The 22,359-nt window shown below is 37.4% G+C and overlaps 1 protein-coding gene across 5 annotated transcripts in view; it reads left to right on the top strand.

The window, feature by feature from the left end:
• STMN2 (stathmin 2) overlaps positions 1 to 22,359 on the top strand; it is a 149,953-nt gene that overhangs the window by 105,438 nt on the left and 22,156 nt on the right. For all 5 annotated transcript variants that reach the window (XM_058444023.1, XM_058444022.1, XM_058444021.1 and 2 more), the window contains 2 exons: positions 12,965 to 13,060; positions 17,538 to 17,710. In XM_058444023.1, coding sequence (XP_058300006.1) covers positions 12,965 to 13,060; positions 17,538 to 17,710 — 269 coding nt within the window. The remainder of the gene's footprint in view (positions 1 to 12,964; positions 13,061 to 17,537; positions 17,711 to 22,359) is intronic.

The raw sequence follows: 22,359 nt of genomic DNA on the forward strand, positions 1-22,359 counted from the left end.
AGAACAAATAAGGTAAATGAAATTCAGTATTTAGGATGAAAAGTTTTTCTAATTTCAGGAACAACATTGAAGAAATATTGAACTAAGCAGCTTTGAAAGAATCAGATTCCATTTGTTGAAATTTTTCTGAGAATGAATTTTTTTAAGACAGTGTACACAGTTACAATGTGTATTGGTTATGGATTGTGGCAAGCTATATTACAACTTACCCAAGACAAGAAATAAGGAGGCCGGGCACAGTGGCTCACGCCTGTAATCCCAGCACTTTGGGAGGCCAAGGCGGGCAGATCACGAGGTCAGGAGATCTAGACCATCCTGGCTAACACGGTGAAACCTCATCTCTACTAAAAATACAAAAAATTAGCCGGGCGTGGTGGTGGGCGCCTGTAGTCCTAGCTACTCGGGAGACTGAGGCAGGAGAATGGCGTGAATCCGGGAGGCGGAGCTTGCAGTGAGCCGAGATTGTGCCACTGCACTCCAGCCTGGGCGGCAGAGCTAGACTCCGTCTCAAAAAAAAAAAAAAAGAAAGAAAGAAATAAGGAAAATAATCACTTGAAAAGAATACTGGACTTTGTGTCCAGCTTGCATAGCTGAAAAGAATAAAAACCTGTCTACTTAAACTCATTGCAAAAAGAAGATGTCACTCCTACAAATAGCAAAGAGTGATGAAATTATTCTATCCAGAAAACTATACATTTCTTCCCTTTGGATAAATTTTAGAAGTGAACTACGAATACATACGGTGAGGATAGCCAGCTAAGAAGTCAAGGAGAATTTCTCAAATTTGCTGCTCAGAAAGATCATGCTCTCCACAAAACAAATAATAGCAGGCTTTCCAAGTCAGCCTTGAATCCAGCTTTCCTTGATCTTTCCTTCTGGTGAACTTTCACTAGTTTACTATCTAACAATGAATTTGACGATAGCCACATACCATCTTATAGCAATATTTGTTATCATATCCCTTGTTATTTATCATTCACCTGCTCTGCTTGAGCCAGCTGCAAGTCACATGTCCCATGCACTTTTTCCTATTTGATTTTTATAGCACTTTGAGACATGTCTCATTATTCCTGCTTGACAGGAAAGAAGCCATGGAAAGTTGAGTGACTTGCTCCTGATCACAAATGTTGGCCAGGGAAGAGCCGAGTTTCAAATCTAATGCTCTTTCCACTGCACTCTGGATTCCTCATTTTGAACTATTTTTTTATTTTTTGCACTATAGACTTTTTTCCTCATTTTGAACTATTTTTTATTTTTTGCACTATAGACTTTTCTTTTCTCTTATACCCAACTATATTGATGACTTCTTTTAGGCTAGAAACTTGTTTCACTTACTTTCCTGTTCTTCAGATTGCTGCAATATTGGCCAACATGTATTGGGTACTTACTGGGTCAAGTACTGTGATTGTGCCAAGTATCTTATAGGAGGATTATCATCCTCATTTTTACAGGTGAGAAAGGAAAGGAGGTAAAGTCACACACAGCCAACAAAAATGGTAGCACCAGGATTTGAAACAAATCAGTCTGACCCAAGTTGACTTCATTAACCACTGTACACACAGTCTTCTTAGACATAGTAAGAGCTCTAATTGTGTTTGGTGATTTGATTATTATGACAAAGTAAGTAAGAGAAGCAGGGAGAATTATAAGAAATAAGGCTCCACAACACTTGGCTATAGCAAAGCCCCTTAAAACTTCAAAAGGTCACCCAAAGAATAAAGATCAGGCCGGGCACAGTGGCTCACGCCTGTAATCCCAGCACTTTGGGAGGCCGAGGCGGGTGGATCACCTGAGTTCAGGAGTTCAAGACCAGCCACAACATGGTGAAACCCTGTCTCTACTAAAAATACAAAAATTAGCTGTGTGTGATGGTTGCCGCCTGTAATCCCAGCTACTTGGGAGGCTGAGGCAGGGAGAATAGCTTGAACCCAGGAGGCGAAGGTTGCAGTGAGCCGAGATCATGCCACTGCACTCCAGCCTGGGCAACAAGAGCAAAAAACTCTGACTCAAAAAAAAAAATCCATAAAATAAAGATCAATTTGGAGAAATTAATGCTTATTAGCAATGTCTTGCACAGCACTTCAGTTTCTCAATACATTACCTAACTTAATCCTTACGACAACACCCTATCCCCATTTTGTGCATAAATAAACTCATGTTCAGAAGGTTGAATAAATTATCTAAGGTTGAATAGTTCCTGACCTAGAGCTCGAATCTTCAGTTTCTATCATATTCTTGCCCTTACCCTGGGGTAGTGAACATTCACTCACTAGCATTGGAGCTAAAATAAGGGAGAGAACATATAAATGAATACAAAGGAGACATTCACCTGCCTTCTCTTTCTCCTTACATAGAGAAGGTTGATATCTGCTATTGTGAAGTTTGCCTTTTGAAGGATAGAAATGAGAAGGCTTTCTTAAATTTTGCCTCTACGCCAAGAAATTAGAGTGGTACCACCAGTAGTTCCATTTTCAAACTATCACTGTAGCTAAAGCTATGTGGTAAGGGCCAAGGAAGAGAAGAAGTATTCTTGCACTTCAAAATGCACAGAAATACCAGTCAGTAGCATAATATAAAGGAATTTAGTGGAGAGAAGAGTTGACCTCAATCTGGCTCCAACATCTCGGCTCTTAACCCCTACCCTAACTTGTTCTTCATGGGGAAGCCAACTGGGCCACTGGAAGATTCAGCAGCTACCATTTGCAGCTGAGGGACAGCCCCTCCCTGCTTAGCGACCAATGGATATGCATTTATGGAACACCTGCTAACTGCAACACACACTCCTATGTATGAGGGAAAATACAACAAGTGTTAAAGGAGATGCCTTCCCTTGCCCTCAGGAAACTTAAGTATAGTTGCAAAGAAATGATTAGCAGCAAACAAAGCCATAGAGAAGTAAGGGCTAAGGTCTGTGAAACAAACCTGGAAAATAACCTTGTCCTTGAAAAACACAAAAGAAAGAAAGAAAGAAGAAAGAAAGAAGAAAGAAAGAAAGAAAGAAAGAAAGAAAGAAAGAAAGAAAGAAAGAAAGAAAGAAAGAAAGGGAAAGAAAGAAAGAGAGAAAGAACTCCAAGGCCCTTGTGAAGGAAACCATTAAGTTTGCTTCACTTCTGTTTTTAGGAAGATACAAACCCAGTCTTAATGAACCTCAGGGCCACAACTACTGGAGACATTTAGGAATTGTCACCACATTCTAATCTATATATCCTCTGTCTGGCCCTTCCTATTAATATTTTGTAAAATTTTTCAAGATATGAGCAATGTTTAAAACCATGAATCCCCCTTTTTTTATAAGTAATATTTAGGCTGAATAAACAAGAGAAAATAGGACATAAAGGGGAGCCAACGTTGTGCGTTCATTTATAATGTATTCCCAAGTTGTGAGTTTGGTTTATCAGCAATTTATCGTGCCAAATTCCAAGTCATATTTATCTATGCACATCAAACATTTGATTCTATTTTTGCCTTAACTTTTTTATTGGGCATGTTTATGACCAAGTCATATGGTATTTTCTGTGACAGATAAAATGCACAGGTTATTCCAATCTGACTCAGCCAGTCATAGCAACATGTAGTCCTTCTCATGTCTTAAGAATGAGTATCAAGAATTCAAAGGGAGTTCCAGATGGCATCCAAAAAGCTTATAGTTTATGCATCACTTATTCTAACAGTAGAAAAAGAATATTTGAAGCCAAAAATAGACCTTGCATGTAGCATGTGGAAGAGTAGAAATTGCCCTGATAGTTAAACAATTTGAAATTCAAGACATTAATTTCTTTATGAAGCATTTGTCACATCATATATATTTTATGCCTATCATATATATACTTATTATGAAATACAAAGAAATTATTCATTCTATCTAACTAACTAAGACTTTGCATCCTTGACCAATATCTCTCCATTCTCCCACCTCCACCCTAGCCCCTGGAAACCACCCTTCTCCTCTCTGCTTCTATGAGTTCTACTTTTTTAGTGAGATCATGCAGTATTTGTCTTTCCGTTCCTGGCTTATTTCACTTGACATAATGTCCTTCAGGCTCATCCATGTTGTCACAAATGACAGAATTTCCTTCTTAAGGCTGAATAGTATTCTATTGTGTGTATGTAGCACATTTTCTTTATTAATTCATCTGTTGATGGATAGTCATATTGATTCCATATCTTGGGTCTTGTGAATAATGATGCAGTGAACATAGGAGTGCAGATATCTTTTTGAGATACTGATTCCACTTTTATGGGATATATACCCAGTAGTGGGACTGCTGGATCATCTGGCAGTCTTATTTTTTTATTTTTATTAATTTATTTAATTTTTTTTTTTTTTTTTTTTTTTTGGAGATAGAGCCTTGCTCTGTCGCCCAGGCCGGAGTGTAGTGGTGCCATCTAGGCTCACTGCAATCTCTGCCTCCTGGGTTCAAGCAATTTTCCTGCCTCAGCCTCTGAGTAGCTGGGATTACAGGCACACACCACCATGCCCAGCTAATTGTTGTATTTTTAGTAGAGACAGGGTTTCACCATGTCTCGAACTCCTGACTTCAAGTGATCCATCCACCTCAGACTCCCAAAGTGCTGCAATTACAGGTGTGAGCCACCACGCCTGGCCTGGTAGTTCTGTTTCTAATTTTTTGAGGAGCCTCCATACTGCTTTCCATAATGGTTCTAGGAATTTACATTCCACCAGCAGTGCACAAGGATTCCTTTTCTCCACATTCTGGCTAACCAATCTCCTGTCTTTTTGAGAACAGACATTTCAACATGTGTGAGATGATATCTCATTGTGGTTTTGATTTGTATTCCCCTGATGATTAGTGATCTTGTGCCTTTTTTCATATAACTGCTGGACATTAATATGTCTTCCTTTGAGAACTGTGTATTCCGGAGAAAATAACCACTTCTCAGAGGAGCTTTTATTTCAAAATATCCAGGAAAAAAATAGAAAAAAATGGAAAATTTATCCTAGAGTAAGTTATCTTTTATATTTTGACCCTGTTTGTGACATAAACTGGATGGCTTTAGGAGGATTACTTACTTGCTTGTATATTGCTTTAGGTTGTTTGCAGAAAATTATACTAATTAAAGTTCAAGGCTATGATGTGATAAAATCTATTTCAGGAAATGAGTCTACACACAAAGCTTGAGGAAGTAACATTTGAGTTTCAAAACAAAAAAGCAATTTTCAATGTCCTATCTAGGTTAACCCAAAAGATTTCTTTCACCCTATTTAGCTGCCTCTAAGATGGATGCTGAAGATAATTACATTGTGGAACAATAGTACGATGCTTCACACTCACCTCACAGGCTCTGTTATTCCCACATACTGCCAGAGATACTCCAAAATAAAATCACTGCAACATCAGGCAGTTATAAACCTTGACAGTATTATTTTCTATTTACATATAGTATATTTTATATTTTACAAGTATAAAATATAACATTTTATAAATATAAAATAGAATATATTTATTCTATTATCTTTGACACAAAGTGACCATAAGACATATTACTTAAGTATGACTAGCAAAGTCATGGGGCTTGTCATTCAAGTGGAAACTCCTAACTGTTCAGTTTTTGTTCACTGCACCATTTACATAAGCCAAACTAATGCTGCAAACTGTGCAAAACAATGCACAGTGTTGTGAATGAGTGGCTAAAATAAAACTCTAATGAATGGGGTTTGAAAAATGCAACTTTGAGGACACTGTTGAGAAAATGCTACACACTGCGCATTTTACAAAATTTCATTGAAGGACACGTAGATATTCTTTTTAGGATTATGGAGGGAAGCAAAGTTTTGGCTCCTACATGCAGCTTCTGTGGCCTTTGCCTGAAATAGTCATCTTCCATTAATTATTTAGATATCATTCATTTCCTAAGACAACATTTAGGGAGACTGCCTTAAGTACAATTTGTACACTACCCAGATAAGAATTCTTTTTGGTGGAACATTGATAAATATTACTTGGCAGTAACACCAAGTTAAAGTATTTGTTTCACAGTTGATGTTAATCACTATTATAGATAAAGTGAATTTTGTAAGACATACTCAGATCTAAAACAGCAATATGGAGTTCTTCAAATCCATTGAAACTTCATACCAGCCTACGGAAGTAGAGGTTTTTATGCAAACTCTTCAAGAAATATGCTCTGAACTTTTAATTCCTTAGATTGATAGAGGAATTAAATCATGATATAACTAGTGGGTTTATGGTACAAATTGCTGCTGCTTAATCTGACTCTGTGTCTTCCCATTGTTCTATATAAATTAGATATTCCATTATCTAAAGACAGTCAACCCCATCCCACGGTGATAGCTCTAGGACTCCCTTTGAGTTCATTAAATCTGTAGTCTCAGTCTCCAAACTTCTGGCTAATTCAAACAGAAAAGTCAACTGGCCCATGAACTGAAATAAAGTCATCTGAATTTTTTTTTTTTATTTTGCAGTGTGATAAAAGTCTCGCACTTTTTATTTCTGAAAGTTTCTGCTTTCACTGAGAGCATAATAGGCTATCCACCCTTATGTAGTCTTATATACAAAGTCATAGGCTAAATTCAAAAACCCATGTGAGATAGAAGTCAAGGTTTATTTTCTGGAGAAAAGCCACATATTACAACAAAGTGAACAATGAAGCTGGCATCCTTATCACTGGTGACCAAAACATTTGTGACTCTGGACATTGGCCCCACAAATACGATAATCATTCTGCATAGGAAGTGAGTTTTGCTAATTAAAAATGGATCCAAAATATTTTCTACTCTTCAGCCAAGAATTAAAAAGTAATAGGGTGAAATTTAAATCACTTGGGTGCTACATTGAGCCATTTGGAGAAACGATTCAGACAATGTCATGGCAGCCTCGAATTGCTGCTCAGGAGCATCCCAGCTTAGAAGATTGCAGGAAGGGAAAAGCATAGTCATTCTTACATGAGAACTGTCCTTAACCAGATGAATAGACTCTCCATTTTTTACCCTGGCTTTGTCTCATTTAAGTCCCAACCAATCTAGCTATCATTTTAGATTTTACTACCTGCTAGTATTTAGGGGCTTAAGGGGGGAAAAAACCCCTCAATACTCAGAATTAGACTTGGTGATAAAAATCTTGACACATAAACAGAATAAAGCGCTTTCATTACTCCTCTAAACCACAGTGTCATTCGGTCTCTATCAAGGACTGTAAGAATTTCTTTCATCAGGGAAAGAAAAAAAGGACAAGAGCCTGCATGATGTAGTGGAACTCTCATTAAACACAGCAGGAGCTTTAACTGGAATCCAGAGTAAGGTGAGGTACCAGGTTACAACAATTTACTGCTTCTATTACAATTTTGATCACAAGGACTGATTCATGTCATCTAGTTTCTTTTCCTTGTCACTATCACTGGTGCTAAGAATACATCAAATTGAAATTTAAGAGCCTCATATGTTCCTGTATAACCCAGTGATGGGTTGTACTGCTTTGACCTTCTTAAATGTCCCTTCATTTGATTTGATATCCATTCCCATAGAAAAACTATAATGCTTTGATTGGTCAAAATATTAATCTTTCAAAACCTCCCTGGCTTAGAAAACCATAATTTTTGTAGAGAGAGATGGGTAGAATGTGGACTGAAGCTAATTTTATTCTAAAGCAATTAGCATTACATCATCACAGCAGAAATATCTAGAATATTACCTCATGTCAGTGATCTTCTGATGTTAAAAAGGGTATTTAAAAATCTGAGTTATTTCTTTTTCTTTTTAAAGTTACATCATTAATTACATATTCATCAACCAAAATATTTTATGCTCCAAATTTGAGCTGATATAGTATGTAAGAAGTGTTCAAAATGAAATCATTTTGGTCTATTTTGTCTTTGAAGAAGATCACAGGGATGGACCTCCCAAAAGGATTTTTAAATGGGATTACATATCTGACTTTTAAAAAAATTATCTGACCTTGAGTTATAGTGCCCCAGAGTAAGCAAACTTCCAAACACGCAATACGATCAGAATTGAGTTAAAATTATCATCAGGGGCTTAATTTCTGAAATTAAAAAGGAAATGCTATTTCCTTATGAAAAAAAAGGAACCAAAAATGAACTGCAAGGTAGCTGATTTCTGCCTATGTTAAGACTTAGGTAATGGGAGAAAGAGAAAAGGAAGAACAGAATTAGGAGAGGAGCAGTGTTTAACAATTGCGGGTGCAAGACTCAGGTTTTTTAGAACCCATTAGCAGAGAACCCTATTTCTCCCATTAACTGCTGTCCTTTTAAATCCTGGCACCAGCTCTGAAGACTGCGAGGTCCGTAGCTAGTGCCCCACTCTACCCAGTTTAAAGACACCACTGCCTGGAAATGACAGGGGTTATTTTCTTAAGGAAAGAGGTGCTTTCTGCCACGTATATATAAACTGGTAAGCTTCAAATAAAGTGCTTTTGTCCTTTCTGTCTATCAGAAACTGTGCAAATCAAATTGCTGTAAAATCAAGGGCAAGAGACATCAATCCTGCATTCTATAGCATCTGATTTTATCCTTTACTTTATCCCCAGGCACATTTCAAAAGGAAAAAAATGAGGTTGCATTTAAATTGAGTATTTAGGACTTGCCAAGAAAACCTCCCGCTAGACTAATGTGATTGCAGGGAAAACAAGAGAAAGGAAAAGTGGAAAGGGAGTGCGCTAACAGATCCTGGGCCTCATCAGCAGAGCCGTCCTGAACACAAGGCCATGGTCAAACATCTGGTCCCGCGAATGACGTTTTCTTCATGGTCATTAAGAACACCAGTGTGTCGAGACACAAACAAGTATTCCTTTCAGGGATTATGACACATTTTCTCCCAAAGTAGTATATTAATGACATTTCCAGAGCATTCTTTACTATCTTTTATATGTGATCAGGAAGTCTAATACATATCACTACTTCTTTTACACATAGCATTAGCCAAAACTAAAGCATCAAATAAAATTTTGCCTAGTATGAATAAACAGAAGAAATTTTTATGATACTGCACTATCAATTCCAAATTAAATAACAACAAAATGATAAGTGTTAAAATTCACATTAATGATTGTTCCCACACAAGCTGGAAAAAATCTTTCTAAGAAGAGTCTTTCGTGAGTTAATCTCACCTTTCAAAGTGTTCAGCGGCTCCGAATTCAGTTACTGTTTCCTATCAGTTCTTCTTTCATTAAGTCTCTTCCCTTTTTTTTTCTCTTTGCACTATTTCCCTTAGCCAGGTACATAACCTGCTGTGCTTTATTCATTTGTGTCTTAAGCTTGTTTCCTGATGACATACCTTTCCAGCAATGCCATCTGGGGAGTTTGGGCAACTGTACCACGTTAGGAGGAAACCCTTCTTCACAGGAGAGTGTGCCTTTGCTGCAGGGAAGGAATCAGGATTTGCTTGGACTGTGGTTGCCGCTGGCTTTTAAGGATCTCCTTAGAATGCAAGCAACTATTCAATGAGAATCTCTGCAATGGCTGTCACTGGGTAGAGTCATGCTATGTGGGGTCATAGCCTTTGATACAAATAACAGTAAAGATAAGAATGCTATTAAAGGAATCACCCACAGAGGTTAACTGGGTTTTGTCCCTAGACCACCTCGAACAAGAAAGAACATTTTTATCAGTCACTTTCTTAGTTTTAGCTGATAAAACAAAGTACCATAGACTAGGTGGCTTATAAACAACAGAAATTTATTTTTCACAGCTTTGGAGACTGGAAGTCTGAGATCAGGCCGCCAGAATGATCAGATTCTAATTAGGGCCCACTTTGGTTTTGCAGACTGCCAACTTCTAGTTGCATTTTCATGTGGCAAAAAGAGATTGAGCTAGCTCTCTGGTCTCTTCTTATAAGGACACTAATCCCATTCATGAAGGCTTCACCTTCATGACCTAATTACTCTCCAAAGACCCCACCTCCAAATACTATCACATTGGGAATTAGATTTCAAATACAAATTTTGGGGGGACACAAATATTCAGTCCATAATAGTAATGATTACTCATTACACATTGGGCTCTAAATGTGCTGGCTTCTGACAGTTTTTACGCTCACCTCTCTTTATTAGCTTGTCAAGCATAATTAGGGCAGTGGCCTTACTGAAAATTATTGAATTTCGTTTCCTAAGGACAGATATTGAGGAGTTTTTTCTTCACTAAAAATTCGTGTTCTGCTGCAGCTTTCATTTGTTACTACTTTGAGATGGAAAATCCTTTATTTTATTTTTATTTTTGGACTGACCCTTCTTAATAAAGTTGGCATGTAATATGCTTCATGTGCTTCTAATATGTGCTTAATTTTGCAAAATGTTTCGGATACCAGATTGCATTTCTCTTCCAAAAAAAGGTATCAGCCTACAAAACCTTGCTGTTATTGTTTTCAATTAGTTCATGGAATTAAATGTATTAAATCACCAAAGGTTTTATCCTCTGGCAGAAATTATGATTCTCACTTAACATCCATATAAATCTGGATCTGCCTGGGCCTTTATAAGTGACACAATTTCATTAACTGAATAAACAAATGATACAAAGAAATTTGGTTTAGCCTTCTAAAATTCCAAAGGTGTTCAATAAAATATCTCAGAATGGAGTTCCAGGACTTTTATGGCACAGGACAACATGTATTGCTTATTTAAAAAAAATAAGCTAAATAGTGAGGAGATTCTTTTAGCAGATCCTCAGGAAGTGTTAGGTTGAATCATAGGCAAATGATATTTGATCTTTGCACCTGTTAACACATTGAACCTCATCCTAAAATTGTAGAGCTAGAAGAAAGCCTTCTGGCAGTTTTCAAATAGATTGATTTACTGCAATTTATCCAGAAGCTTCACCATTGTCACTGGCTACATGTGACTTTGGCCTCTGTGGGGCTATATCCTCATTTGTAAAACTGGTGGTGAGGTAGGTGGACAGTTGACTAAATAATATCTTAGAATAATTCTAATATCTGTGGATGTAAAGCATCCAGGGGTTGAATATGTTTCTTTCTGGCCAAGAAAACATGCACCTCTCAATAATGCCCAAACTCATCTTCTGAGAATCCTCTTTCCCAAGATACCCACTCTCCCTTGGGTTATATTATAGTAATGATCAGAAGCTCCTGCCAAGAAGCAACTGTTAACCTGGGAGGTCTATATTTTATGTCACAGCCATCTGTTTATACTTTCTCACAAGTTAGTGCACAGTATACCCATCATTTTCTTCCATTTTCCTTAATTTATTAATTTTACTAATTGCATAATTAACAAAGGTAAGAAGATTTTACCTCTTTATTCCCATCTGGTAGTTTGCAGATACTTGGCCTGATGACAACTGACAGTGATGAGATACTCACCAAGTTTACCAGGGCAGGAGGCTTCCTAGAGAAAATGAAATGGGGAAGGGGAGTGAAGGATTAAGGAGGTGATGATCTGGACTCTTGCAACTGCATGGCAAGGTTGGCACACAGGCTGGGTTGCAACGGAGGGAAGGAGATCCTTATCAGATGTAATCAGAGCTCAGATCCATGGCTTTGGTGTGTGTAGAAAGAGAGAGAGACAAAGAACTTAAAACAGAGCTGCCATTTGACCTTGCAATCTCATTACTTGGTATATACCCAAAGGAGAATAAATCATTCTATTAAAAAGACACATGCGCTCATATGTTCGTGGCAGCACTATTCACAATAGCTAAGACATGGAATCAACCTAGGTGCCCATCTATGGCAGATTGGATAAAGAAAATGTGGTAAATATACAGCATGCAATACAACATGGCCATAAGAAAAAATGAAATCATGTCCTTTGCTGCAACATGGATGCAGTTGGGATCCATAATCCTAAGTGAATTAACACAGAAACAGAAAACCAAATACAGCACGTTGTCATTATAAGTGGGAGCTAAACACTGAGCACACATGGACATAAGTATGAGAACAATAAACACTGTGGACTACTAGAGGGGGGAAGGAGAGAGGTTTGTAAAACTACCTATCAGGTGCTATGCTCAATACCTGGGTGACGGGATCTACACCCCAAACATCAGCATCATGTCATATTCCCATGTAAGAAGACTGCACATATACCCCTTGTATCTAAAACAAAACATGAAATTTTAAAAAAAAAGAAAGAAAGAGGCTGGAAATAGAGGCTCACACCTGTAATCCCAGCACTTTGGGTGGCCAAGGTTGGCGGATTGCTTGAGCCCGGGAATTCAAGACCAGCCTGAGAAACCTGGTGAAACTCTGTCTGTACAAAAAATACAAGAATTATCCAGGCATGTTGGAGCGCACCTGTAGTCCCAGCTACTGGGGAGGCTGAGGGGGGAACATCACTTGAGTCCAAGAGGTGGAGGTTGCAGTGAGCTGAGATCATGCCACTGCACTACAGCCTGGGTAACAGAGCAACTCTGTCTCAGAGAGAGAGAGAGAGGAAAGAAAAAAGAAAAGATGGACAGATAAGAAAATGCACTTGGAGATTAAGAGAAAGCTGCAACATAGGACCCTGGATAATGTGTTTGCTTAATAAATATCCTGATGAGTTATCTGACTATTCCCAAATGAGTACGTGGCAATTCAGGCTGAATCAACAGAGGAGACCTCCGGAATCTTACTTATGTACAATAGACCTGCATGCACATTTACTAGAATGAGCCTCTCTCTCTGGTAATCATGTCTGTTTCCACTAATTCCATCTGTTTCCTCTCTCTCCCTCCTATCCTGCTAGATCTTAATTCCTTCGACCTTCCCTTGTTTTTCTAACTCTCTTTCTTTCTCTTGTTATTTAACCTGCTATACTGTGCAATTCATGTCCTCTGCAATAAGGAACATGCATTTCAGAATTCTGTTGACATCTTGCATTCATTTATATTTAGTGAAAGAATGCAAAGGAGTCTACCTGGCTATATTCACTCCGCAGGAGGCAATAATTGTTATTCAAATTAAAGCAAGCAGTAACGGGAAATTCAGAAAAAATGAAATATACTAATCTTCAGCTTTTCATTTCAGCCTACAAGGAAAAAATGAAGGAGCTGTCCATGCTATCACTGATCTGCTCTTGCTTTTACCCGGAACCTCGCAACATCAACATCTATACTTACGATGGTGAGTAACCTAGGATAGACATGCCCCTACTAGCTAGATCATTTGGAAAGGTTGACACATATTTGTTTCTCACAGCTCCTGATATAATTACACCAATATTTTGTAGATCTCACTATTGACTTGCCGTGTCTAGCTGTTATGTCCAATTGATTACCTATTGCTGAAAACAGTTTGAATTTGGTGCTAATAACAACACATCAATATCTGTTAAGAAATGTGGATGGATTCTTATTAACAGCCACATCCAGTATATCAACATCCACGATATGTCTAAGGTCTTTCTTTGCAAATAATTTAATAGGCTAAGCTGTAATTGGAGTAGATCATAATTTGTAAGAAAATGCTTTATGCTTAGAAAACTCAAGAGAAAGAATCAACAACCATAACTGTTTTGCTTTGTTGTAGTCTTTATAAAGTTTCTATAGTTTGTATATACATGTCAACCAGCTAATGATAATAATAATAATTGACTCAATAAATAAAACTGACTTACAACTGAGGCCCTAGATAAAGAGGGTCTGAAAAGAAAAGCCTAAAGAATTAGCATGGCAGTTAACATTATTGAGGTGCAACTCTTCAGGTTTGATTTATCCTGATTCATTTTGCTTACTTTGGCTCTGCCACAATCCACATGACCTTGGGCAAATAGATACTTGGATTCTCTGAGTCTCATTTAACTCTAGCGTCTTCCTCGTGGGGTTGTTGTGAGGTTTAAACGGTTTAATATAAGTCAAATACGCAAAACCAAGCCTAGCTCATTATATCACTCTGCAATGATAGCTATCATCGACATCATCCTTACCTAATTCAGTCAATTTAACTAAAATATTTTATACAGTTCTATGTATCCTAGATATCCCTAAGGCATATTTTGCTAACTTTCAGGCTCACAATTATTTTTCTTTTCCACGTATGTAAAGAAAGACATTAACGATAAGACAAACTGACCTTGTGGCAGTTAACCCCTTCTGCGCCTTTAAAGCCTATTCAAGGACTCAAAGGCATTTTCCTTACAAAGTTATTCTATCGTAGCCCAAAAATCATAAATGCGAATTAACTGTTCCATAAGGAAACGCCCTCCATGTGAAAGGAATTCTATCTCCAAACAAAACATTCATTAGAATGCAGGGCCAATGCCTACTTTGTACAAATTCATTCGGTCAGCAAATGAATTACACAGACCTTTATTATTTGCTAGATGTAGCTGTGAAGAAGGATCCAGCTATGTTTCTTGTGAGACTCTAATATCGAACTATGGGTTGTCACTGAAGATCCAGAGTTCAATACGGCACAGTCCTCACCTTCAAAGAATTCAGGGCTTAGTAGGAGAGTCTTGCACGAATGACTAGAATGTAGAACACAGAGTGGTTAGGAGAAACGAGCCAGGGATGGTTTTTGCTGGGTTAGGGAATGAAAAAAGGGGAAGAAAAAAATGTGAAGTTATGTGTGAGCTGATTCTTGAAATGAGCTGTTTTTATCTGCCTGCGTTCTCTTATAATCCTTTTCCATAGGCTTCCATAATTTTTATTGAGCTGTATTTAAAGTTGAATAGATATTTCAACATTTCTTGTAAACTGTGCTTCCTAAAAGAGTCCATAGAGAATATCAAATTTCCGCAGTCTTTAACTTGACCTGATATTTCTATGTTAGATAATAGTCTGACTTGTTTATTGCAGGCAAACATTATAACAAGAAATTATTATTATTGTTTACATTTGTAAGCACTAAGTATATGGCTTGTGCTTTGCATTCAGCATCCTTTATTTTTTAATCTTCACAACCACCTTAGAAGGAAGGTACTCTTTTTATTTCCATCTTTTAAATGAGGAAATAAAAGCATAAAGAAGTTAATTAACTTACCTAGTGTCACACAGCTATTAAGAGGGGCTTACTATTTGGATGCAAATATAGGCAGTTCTAATTTCAGAGCCTCTAATCTAAGCCATTTAAAACCCCATCACCTTATCAAATAAGCTGTTTTTATTTGCCCGTGTTCTCTTATAATCCTTATCCATAGGCTTACATAATTTTCATAAAATTGTATTTAAAATTTAAGTATAATCTTGGATGCCATCAGGAAAATGAAAAACATTTTTACATTTGTGAAGGAAAAAGCCCACATCATTTCCAATATACTTATTGAGTTCGTTTTATCTAGACTATCTATTAGCAGCTAAGGATCTGAGGTCAAGTCCTGCCAGCCTGGCATTTTACTTAACCACAACCTCCACGTGCACTAACCAGGCTGCTAAAAGAACATTAACGGGAACATAACCTGCTGGCTTGGTTGCCACAATTTTAAAAAGACGTTAATAAATTAGAGAGCACTTAAAGAGGTTAGGAAATAATATGGTGGTAAAGATCTAGAAACAGTGTCATTCTGGGGCACTTGAAGATGTTTAGCCTGGGGGAACAATTTGAAATGGAACATAACTGTTTTCAAATACTTGAAAAATGGTGGTGCACCACCGAGAATGGCCTAATCATGGGTAGCTTCAGACTTCAGACAAGGATCAGTGGGCTAAAACCAGAGAGATGGAGTTTGGGACTCAAAGAATGCTCATCTGAAATTGAGGGCTGACCAGCGAGGTTCTTTTAAAAATCATTGTATTTTACTAAATTGTGAGTTCTATAATTATAAATATCCTAGCAGGTGCTAGCTATCATCTTTTCTATTATAAATTATACTGTCATAAGTTATATTACGCAGGCTTAAAACATAAGGGTCTGATAATCTGCTTATCTTTAATACATAAGCTACTGATAGAAAGTAAATGGCTAACCATTCTTCAGTTCTTTTTTTAATTGACAAAAATTGTATATGTTTGTGGCGTATGGCATATTTTGAAATATGTATACATTAGAGAATGCCTAAGTCAAGCAAATTCACATATGCATTACTTCACATGCCTGTCATCTATTTGTGATGAGAACAAAAAATCTACTTTTTCAGTGATTTTCAAGAATACAGTACATTGTTATTAACAATAGTTAGCATGGTGTACAATAAGTCTTCTGCGGCTGGGTGGGGTAGCTCATGCCTGTAATCCCAGCACTTTGGGAGGCCAAGGGTGGCAGATCACAAGGTCAGGAGTTCGAGACCAGCCTGACCAACATGGTGAAACCTTGCCTCTACTAAAAATACAAAAATTAGCCGAGCATGGTGGTGAGCGCCTGTAATCCCAGCTACTCAGGAGGCTGAGGCAGAAGAATTGCTTGAACCTGGGAGGCGGAGGTTGCAGTGCACCAAGATAGTGCCACTGCACTCCAGCCTGGCAATAGAGGGAAACTCCATCTTAATAATAAGTCTCTTGCATTTGTTCTTCCTGTTTAACTGAACTTATGTATTCTTTGATCAACATCCCCCCAATCTCCACCCCTAACCCCTGGTAACCACAATTCTACTCTGCTTCTGTGAGTTCAACTTTATGAATAGTCCACATGTAAGTGAGATCATGTGGTATTTGTCTTTCTGTGCCTAGCTTATTTCACTTAGCATAGTGTCCTCCAGGTTCACCCATGTTGTCAAAAATGACAGGATTTCCCCCACCTTTTTTTAAGACTGAACAGTATTCCATGTGTATGTGTATAAATTAGATTAGTAGATGTTGCCACTCCCTCCTCCACCACAGTGGCTCTTTCCCTGGCTCCTGGCTCCAGCCGAGTACACTAGAGGAGAATATTCTAAGCAGCAACAACACAGGAGCAAAGACATTACAATGGGGTGTTGTCTTATTGCCCCCATTAGACTGTAAGCATCTTGAAGACAAGGACCCCCATCACAGAGTGATGTTGTCATCCCTGGAGTGGGCACTGTGCATGATTGATGACTGGAAGCAATGAACATACAGAAGGGCAAAACAGAAATCAGCAGGATGCTTTGCATTTCAGCATTGACTTTGCCAAATATGCCCAACTGTTCAGGGAGTTATATTGGTTCTAACATAGCTCCTGTGATTTCTAAGCACAGGAATGGTGATAATATATATAATGGTGTATGCATATATACACATATCTATATAATGATATCTCATTATATGTCAGAACTGAAGAACTCCGTTATTTTTCTCATCTAACCAAAAAGGGCCTACAGCTACGATAATTTCCAAAAAAATAAATCTGTGCTACTTAATTTTCATGCAAAGCTCATATTTGTTCAAAGGAAAATAAAGCTTAATTTAAAATCAATTTAGGCTAGTTTTATCTATGTATGCTTACCATTATTCAACTCCCTGTAGATATTGTCAAATTTCTCAATATTGTAAATATTTATTCTGTTCAAATATATCCATAGTTATACTAAAGACAGAGAGGTCTTATATGTTCTAAACAACAAAGAGCAAATGCTCATAAACAGCATTTTATTCCTATCTCCCAGAATAACAACGCTACTTCCAATTGCTGGAATCTAAATTATTAAAATAAACCCATGCTGCAAGCTTTGTATGTTTAACATTCTCAAATGTTCATTTTTCAGATATGGAAGTGAAGCAAATCAACAAACGTGCCTCTGGCCAGGCTTTTGAGCTGATCTTGAAGCCACCATCTCCTATCTCAGAAGCCCCACGAACTTTAGCTTCTCCAAAGAAGAAAGACCTGTCCCTGGAGGAGATCCAGAAGAAACTGGAGGCTGCAGAGGAAAGAAGAAAGGTAACTTTTTCCATAGGTTTTCCTTCTCTCTCTCCCTCCCCTGCTCCTCCCTCTCACACACGTGGGCACATACACATGCACACACGCACACACGTACAGAGAACAATGACAGCTGAACCTGCGCCATCCCAACATATATAGGTTTTCAGTAGACACAGAGCCAGGCTAGTTGGGGTAAAAACTGTAAGATAAATGCTAATTTTAGGCTAGCCAAACCGGAGCTCTCAGAAACCCAAAGAGCTTCAGTGCCCTAGTGCCCCTTTCCCTATATCGAATCCCCTTATTATAAAAGCCTCCCTTCCCTAGACCATCAGGCAGAAGTACTGTAGAGAAAACACAGCCCTGGCAAACTCCAGTGGTGGGGAGGGGAAGAAGGGCTGCTTCCTGCCTCTCAGGATCTGTGTCGCTGCCTCTGTCAGGCGTGGTTTTCCTTGGAATTACAAATTACCAGATCTTCCCTCCAAGATCTTTCCTGCCCAGGGTAAGGGCCAAGAGCTTGCCCCTTTCCTCCTCAGAGTCCCATTGCCTGCCCTGGAAGTTGGTCCTTCCAAGATCAGGACCTTCTCTGAGATCTTTGAATATGTTCTTCATCTTTTTCTAAGCCTTGATGAGGATTTTTCTCTTTTTGCCATTGGTCCCTGCTTGTATTAACGAACTTTCCTTTTGCCAAATCTTTAATTTTCCATAATCACATGCCTAAGAAGAGCCAAGGGTATTAATATTTGAGAACACTGAGAAACCCTAGTGACTCTGTACAGACAGAAGTTGTTTGAATGTGTCTGTTCCAACCATGTGGTTATGGTAGTCAATCCCATCAAGGTATTCACGATCATCCAAAAATGGAATTCTTTTATGTAATTCATCCCTACATTGTATTTCCCATTATTTTTTATGATGTAATTTTAGAATCAGGTAATTACTAAGAACATGCTCCCTGCACAGTTTTATGATGTTGTCTGTAAAAAGTCAGCCAACACGTTGGACACTTCTATGTTGGATAATTACAAAGAGAATGAAGATAGTCCTTCTCCTAAAGATTGAATCCTCCAAGAGAGAATGCAGGACAAACACAGATGTGCTGTGTATAGTGTATGTGCATATATACACACATATATGTACAAAAATATGTGTATTATCAAATAATGAGGCTGAAACATTAGAAATCCTTGGATTAAATTTTCTAAGCAAGAAAACACTATAATCTTTGTAGTTGGAAAAAAAATCCTCCTATGATATGTAACATGCTGATCTCAATTTTCACCTAAGAGTGATGTTCTCCAAATGTCTGATGAGCATTTTGTATATATATATAAATTTTTATATATATAATTACAATGGTAATTGGTATATAGAGATATCTATATTATAGATATATATAGCTATCTCTATACATTACATATACCAATTATAGATATAACAATGGTAATTGCTATATATGTGATGTGTATATATGTATACCATAATTATATATTAACATTGTATATATGCCAGTTATATATTAATATTGGTATATATATACAATAATTATATATTAATATTGGTGTGTGTATGTGTATATATCTATAATACTAGTTATCATTGTTCTAGATTTAAAAAGCAGGAACCTGAGCTACTAACTCAACTATATATATATATACTGTATATATATATATACAGGAAATTGCTTTAAAACATTTTTATCAGCTTTTTTGTTGTTATTTATAGCTTTAGTCTCATAGTAAAGCTAAAATAAATTATTCAACATTATCAAAACTTTGCTGCCAGCAGATGTAAGCAATACCTAAAACAGTGGAGAGCATGTTGCACCCAAAGCAGTTTAAGTTCTGACCCAAGCACTGGCATCTTATAGGCACTAGGTAGAGATAAGACTCATAGGTCGACATATATTGAGATGCTGTGACTTGATTAGAATATGGAGTCAGTGACTGAGGTGAAATTAAAACTCAAACCAAAATTCAACATCCTAATTTAGGATGTCGCTGGTGTTTCTAGGTACCACACTTAATTTGAAAGAAATTATTGAGGATAAAAAAAGAATTGGGATCACCAAAATTAACTAGGTGTTCTTATAAGAGTCCCTGAGGTTACTAATTAATGAATCTGATAAAGCTCCTGCACCCTGACAGCAAGAAATTATCAATGATTATACATTTAAACAATTGAATTGAACTAGAAACTGGCCACATGGTTAAAAGACATTTACAAATGTAATCATCCAGTGTTATGAGGCCCAGAAAAAAAAAATTCCTTGGAACACTTAAAAGCTGTATTCTCTCACCTTTCCAGTTATTCGTTAAAAATTTTGTAATGCAAAAATCACCATATAGATTATGCCCTAGTGGTCGGGTTTTATTTTTAGTTTTTTATTTTTTTTTTGTTAATGGTAGAGTTTTAATTAAAAGAAAATACAACTAATTAGCAGAAAGTGCCAACTTTAAAAAATCACTAATTGATTTTATTCTATTGAGTTATACTGACTTAATTAGCACTAATTTAAAGAACTATTAATTATCTTTAAAGAGTCTTTAGCAAGTGCATGTATCTCAGTAATTATGTGAGTAAGGACATGCCTATAACCAAAACCCAACTCAACTAGTTAAAACAAAAAGCAAATATGTGACTAAAAAGTCTAGGAGTGTCTGTTCATGTCCTTTGCCCACTTTTTGATGGGGTTGTTTGTTTTTTTCTTGTAAATTTGTTTGAGTTCATTGTAGATTCTGGATATTAGCCCTTTGTCAGATGAGTAGGTTGCAAAAATTTTCTCCCATTCTGTAGGTTGCCTGTTCACTCTGATGATAGTTTCTTTTGCTGTGCAGAAGCTCTTTAGTTTAATGAGATCCCATTTGTCAATTTTGGCTTTTGTTGCCATTGCTTTTGGTGTTTTAGACATGAAGTCCTTGCCCGCGCCTATGGCCTGAATGGTATTGCCTAGGTTTTCTTGTAGGATTTTAATGGTTTTAGGTCTAACATTTAAGTCTTTAATCCATCTTGAATTAATTTTTGTATAAGGTGTAAGGAAGGGATCCAGTTTCAGCTTTCTACATATGGCTAGCCAGTTTTCCCAGCACCATTTATTAAATAGGGAATCCTTTCCCCATTTCTTGTTTTTGTCAGGTTTGTCAAAGATCAAATAGTTGTAGATATGCGGCATCATTTCTGAGGGCTCTGTTCTGTTCCATTGATCTATATCTCTGTTGTGGTACCAGTACCATGCTGTTTTGGTTACTGTAGCCTTGTAGTATAGTTTGAAGTCAGGTAGCGTGATGCCTCCAGCTTTGTTCTTTTGGCTTAGGATTGACTTGGCAATGCGGGCTCTTTTTTGGTTCCATATGCAATCTGTGAAAAATCATTGGTACTTGATGGGGATGATTGAACTATAAATTACTTTGGCATATGGCCATTTTCACATATTGATTTTTCAACCATGACATGGAATTCTTCATTGTTTGTATCCTCTTTGATTCATTGACATGGTTTGTATTCTCTTGAAAGGTCCTTCACATCCTTGTAATTGGATTCTAGGTATTTTATTCTTGAACAGTGAAGGGATTCACTCATGATTGGTCTCTGTTTGTCTGTGTTGGTGTATAAAATCTTGTGATTTTGTACATTGGCTGAAGTTGCTAATCAGCTTAAGGAGATTTTGGGCTGAGACAATGGGATTTTCTAGATATACAATCATGTCATCTGCAAACAGGGACAGTTTGACTTCCTCTTTTCCTAATTGAATACCCTTTATTTCCTTCTCCTGCCTGATTGCTCTGGCCAGAACTTCCAGCACTATGTTGAATAGGAGTGGTGAGAGAGGGCATCCCTGTCTTGTGCCAGTTTTCAGAGGGAATGCTTCCAGTTTTTGCCCATTCAGTATGATATTGGCTGTGGGTTTGTCGTATATAGCTCTTATTATTTTGAGATATGTCCCGTCAATACCTAATTTATTGAGAGTTTTTAGCATGAAGGGTTGTTGAATTTTGTCAAAAGCCTTTTCTGCATCTATTGAGATAATCATGTGGGCAAAGGACATGAACAGACACTTCTCAAAAGAAGACATTTATGCAGCCAGAAAACACATGAAGAAATGCTCATCATCACTGGCCATCAGAGAAATGCAAATCAAAACCACAGTGAGATACCATCTCACACCAGTTAGAATGGCCATCATTAAAAAATCAGGAAACAACAGGTGCTGGAGAGGATGTGGAGAAATAGGAACACTTTTACACTGTTGGTGGGACTGTAAACTAGTTCAACCATTGTGGAAATCAGTGTGGCGATTCCTCAGGGATCTAGAACTAGAAATACCATTTGACCCAGCCATCCCATTACTGGGTATATACCCAAAGGAGTATAAATCATGCTGCTATAAAGACACATGCACACGTATGTTTATTGCGGCACTATTCAAAATAGCAAAGACTTGGAACCAACCCAAATGTCCAACAACAATAGACTGGATTAAGAAAATGTGGCACATATACACCATGGAATATTATGCAGCCATAAAAAATGATGAGTTTGTGTCCTTTGTAGGGACATGGATGAAACTGGAAAACATCATTCTCAGTAAACTATCGCAAGGACAAAAAACCAAACACCGCATGTTCTCACTCATAGGTGGGAATTGAACAATGAGAACTCATGGACACAGG

This window comes from Hylobates moloch, unplaced genomic scaffold (assembly GCF_009828535.3).
Source record: "Hylobates moloch isolate HMO894 unplaced genomic scaffold, HMol_V3 SCAFFOLD_9, whole genome shotgun sequence".
Taxonomy (NCBI): domain Eukaryota; kingdom Metazoa; phylum Chordata; class Mammalia; order Primates; family Hylobatidae; genus Hylobates; species Hylobates moloch.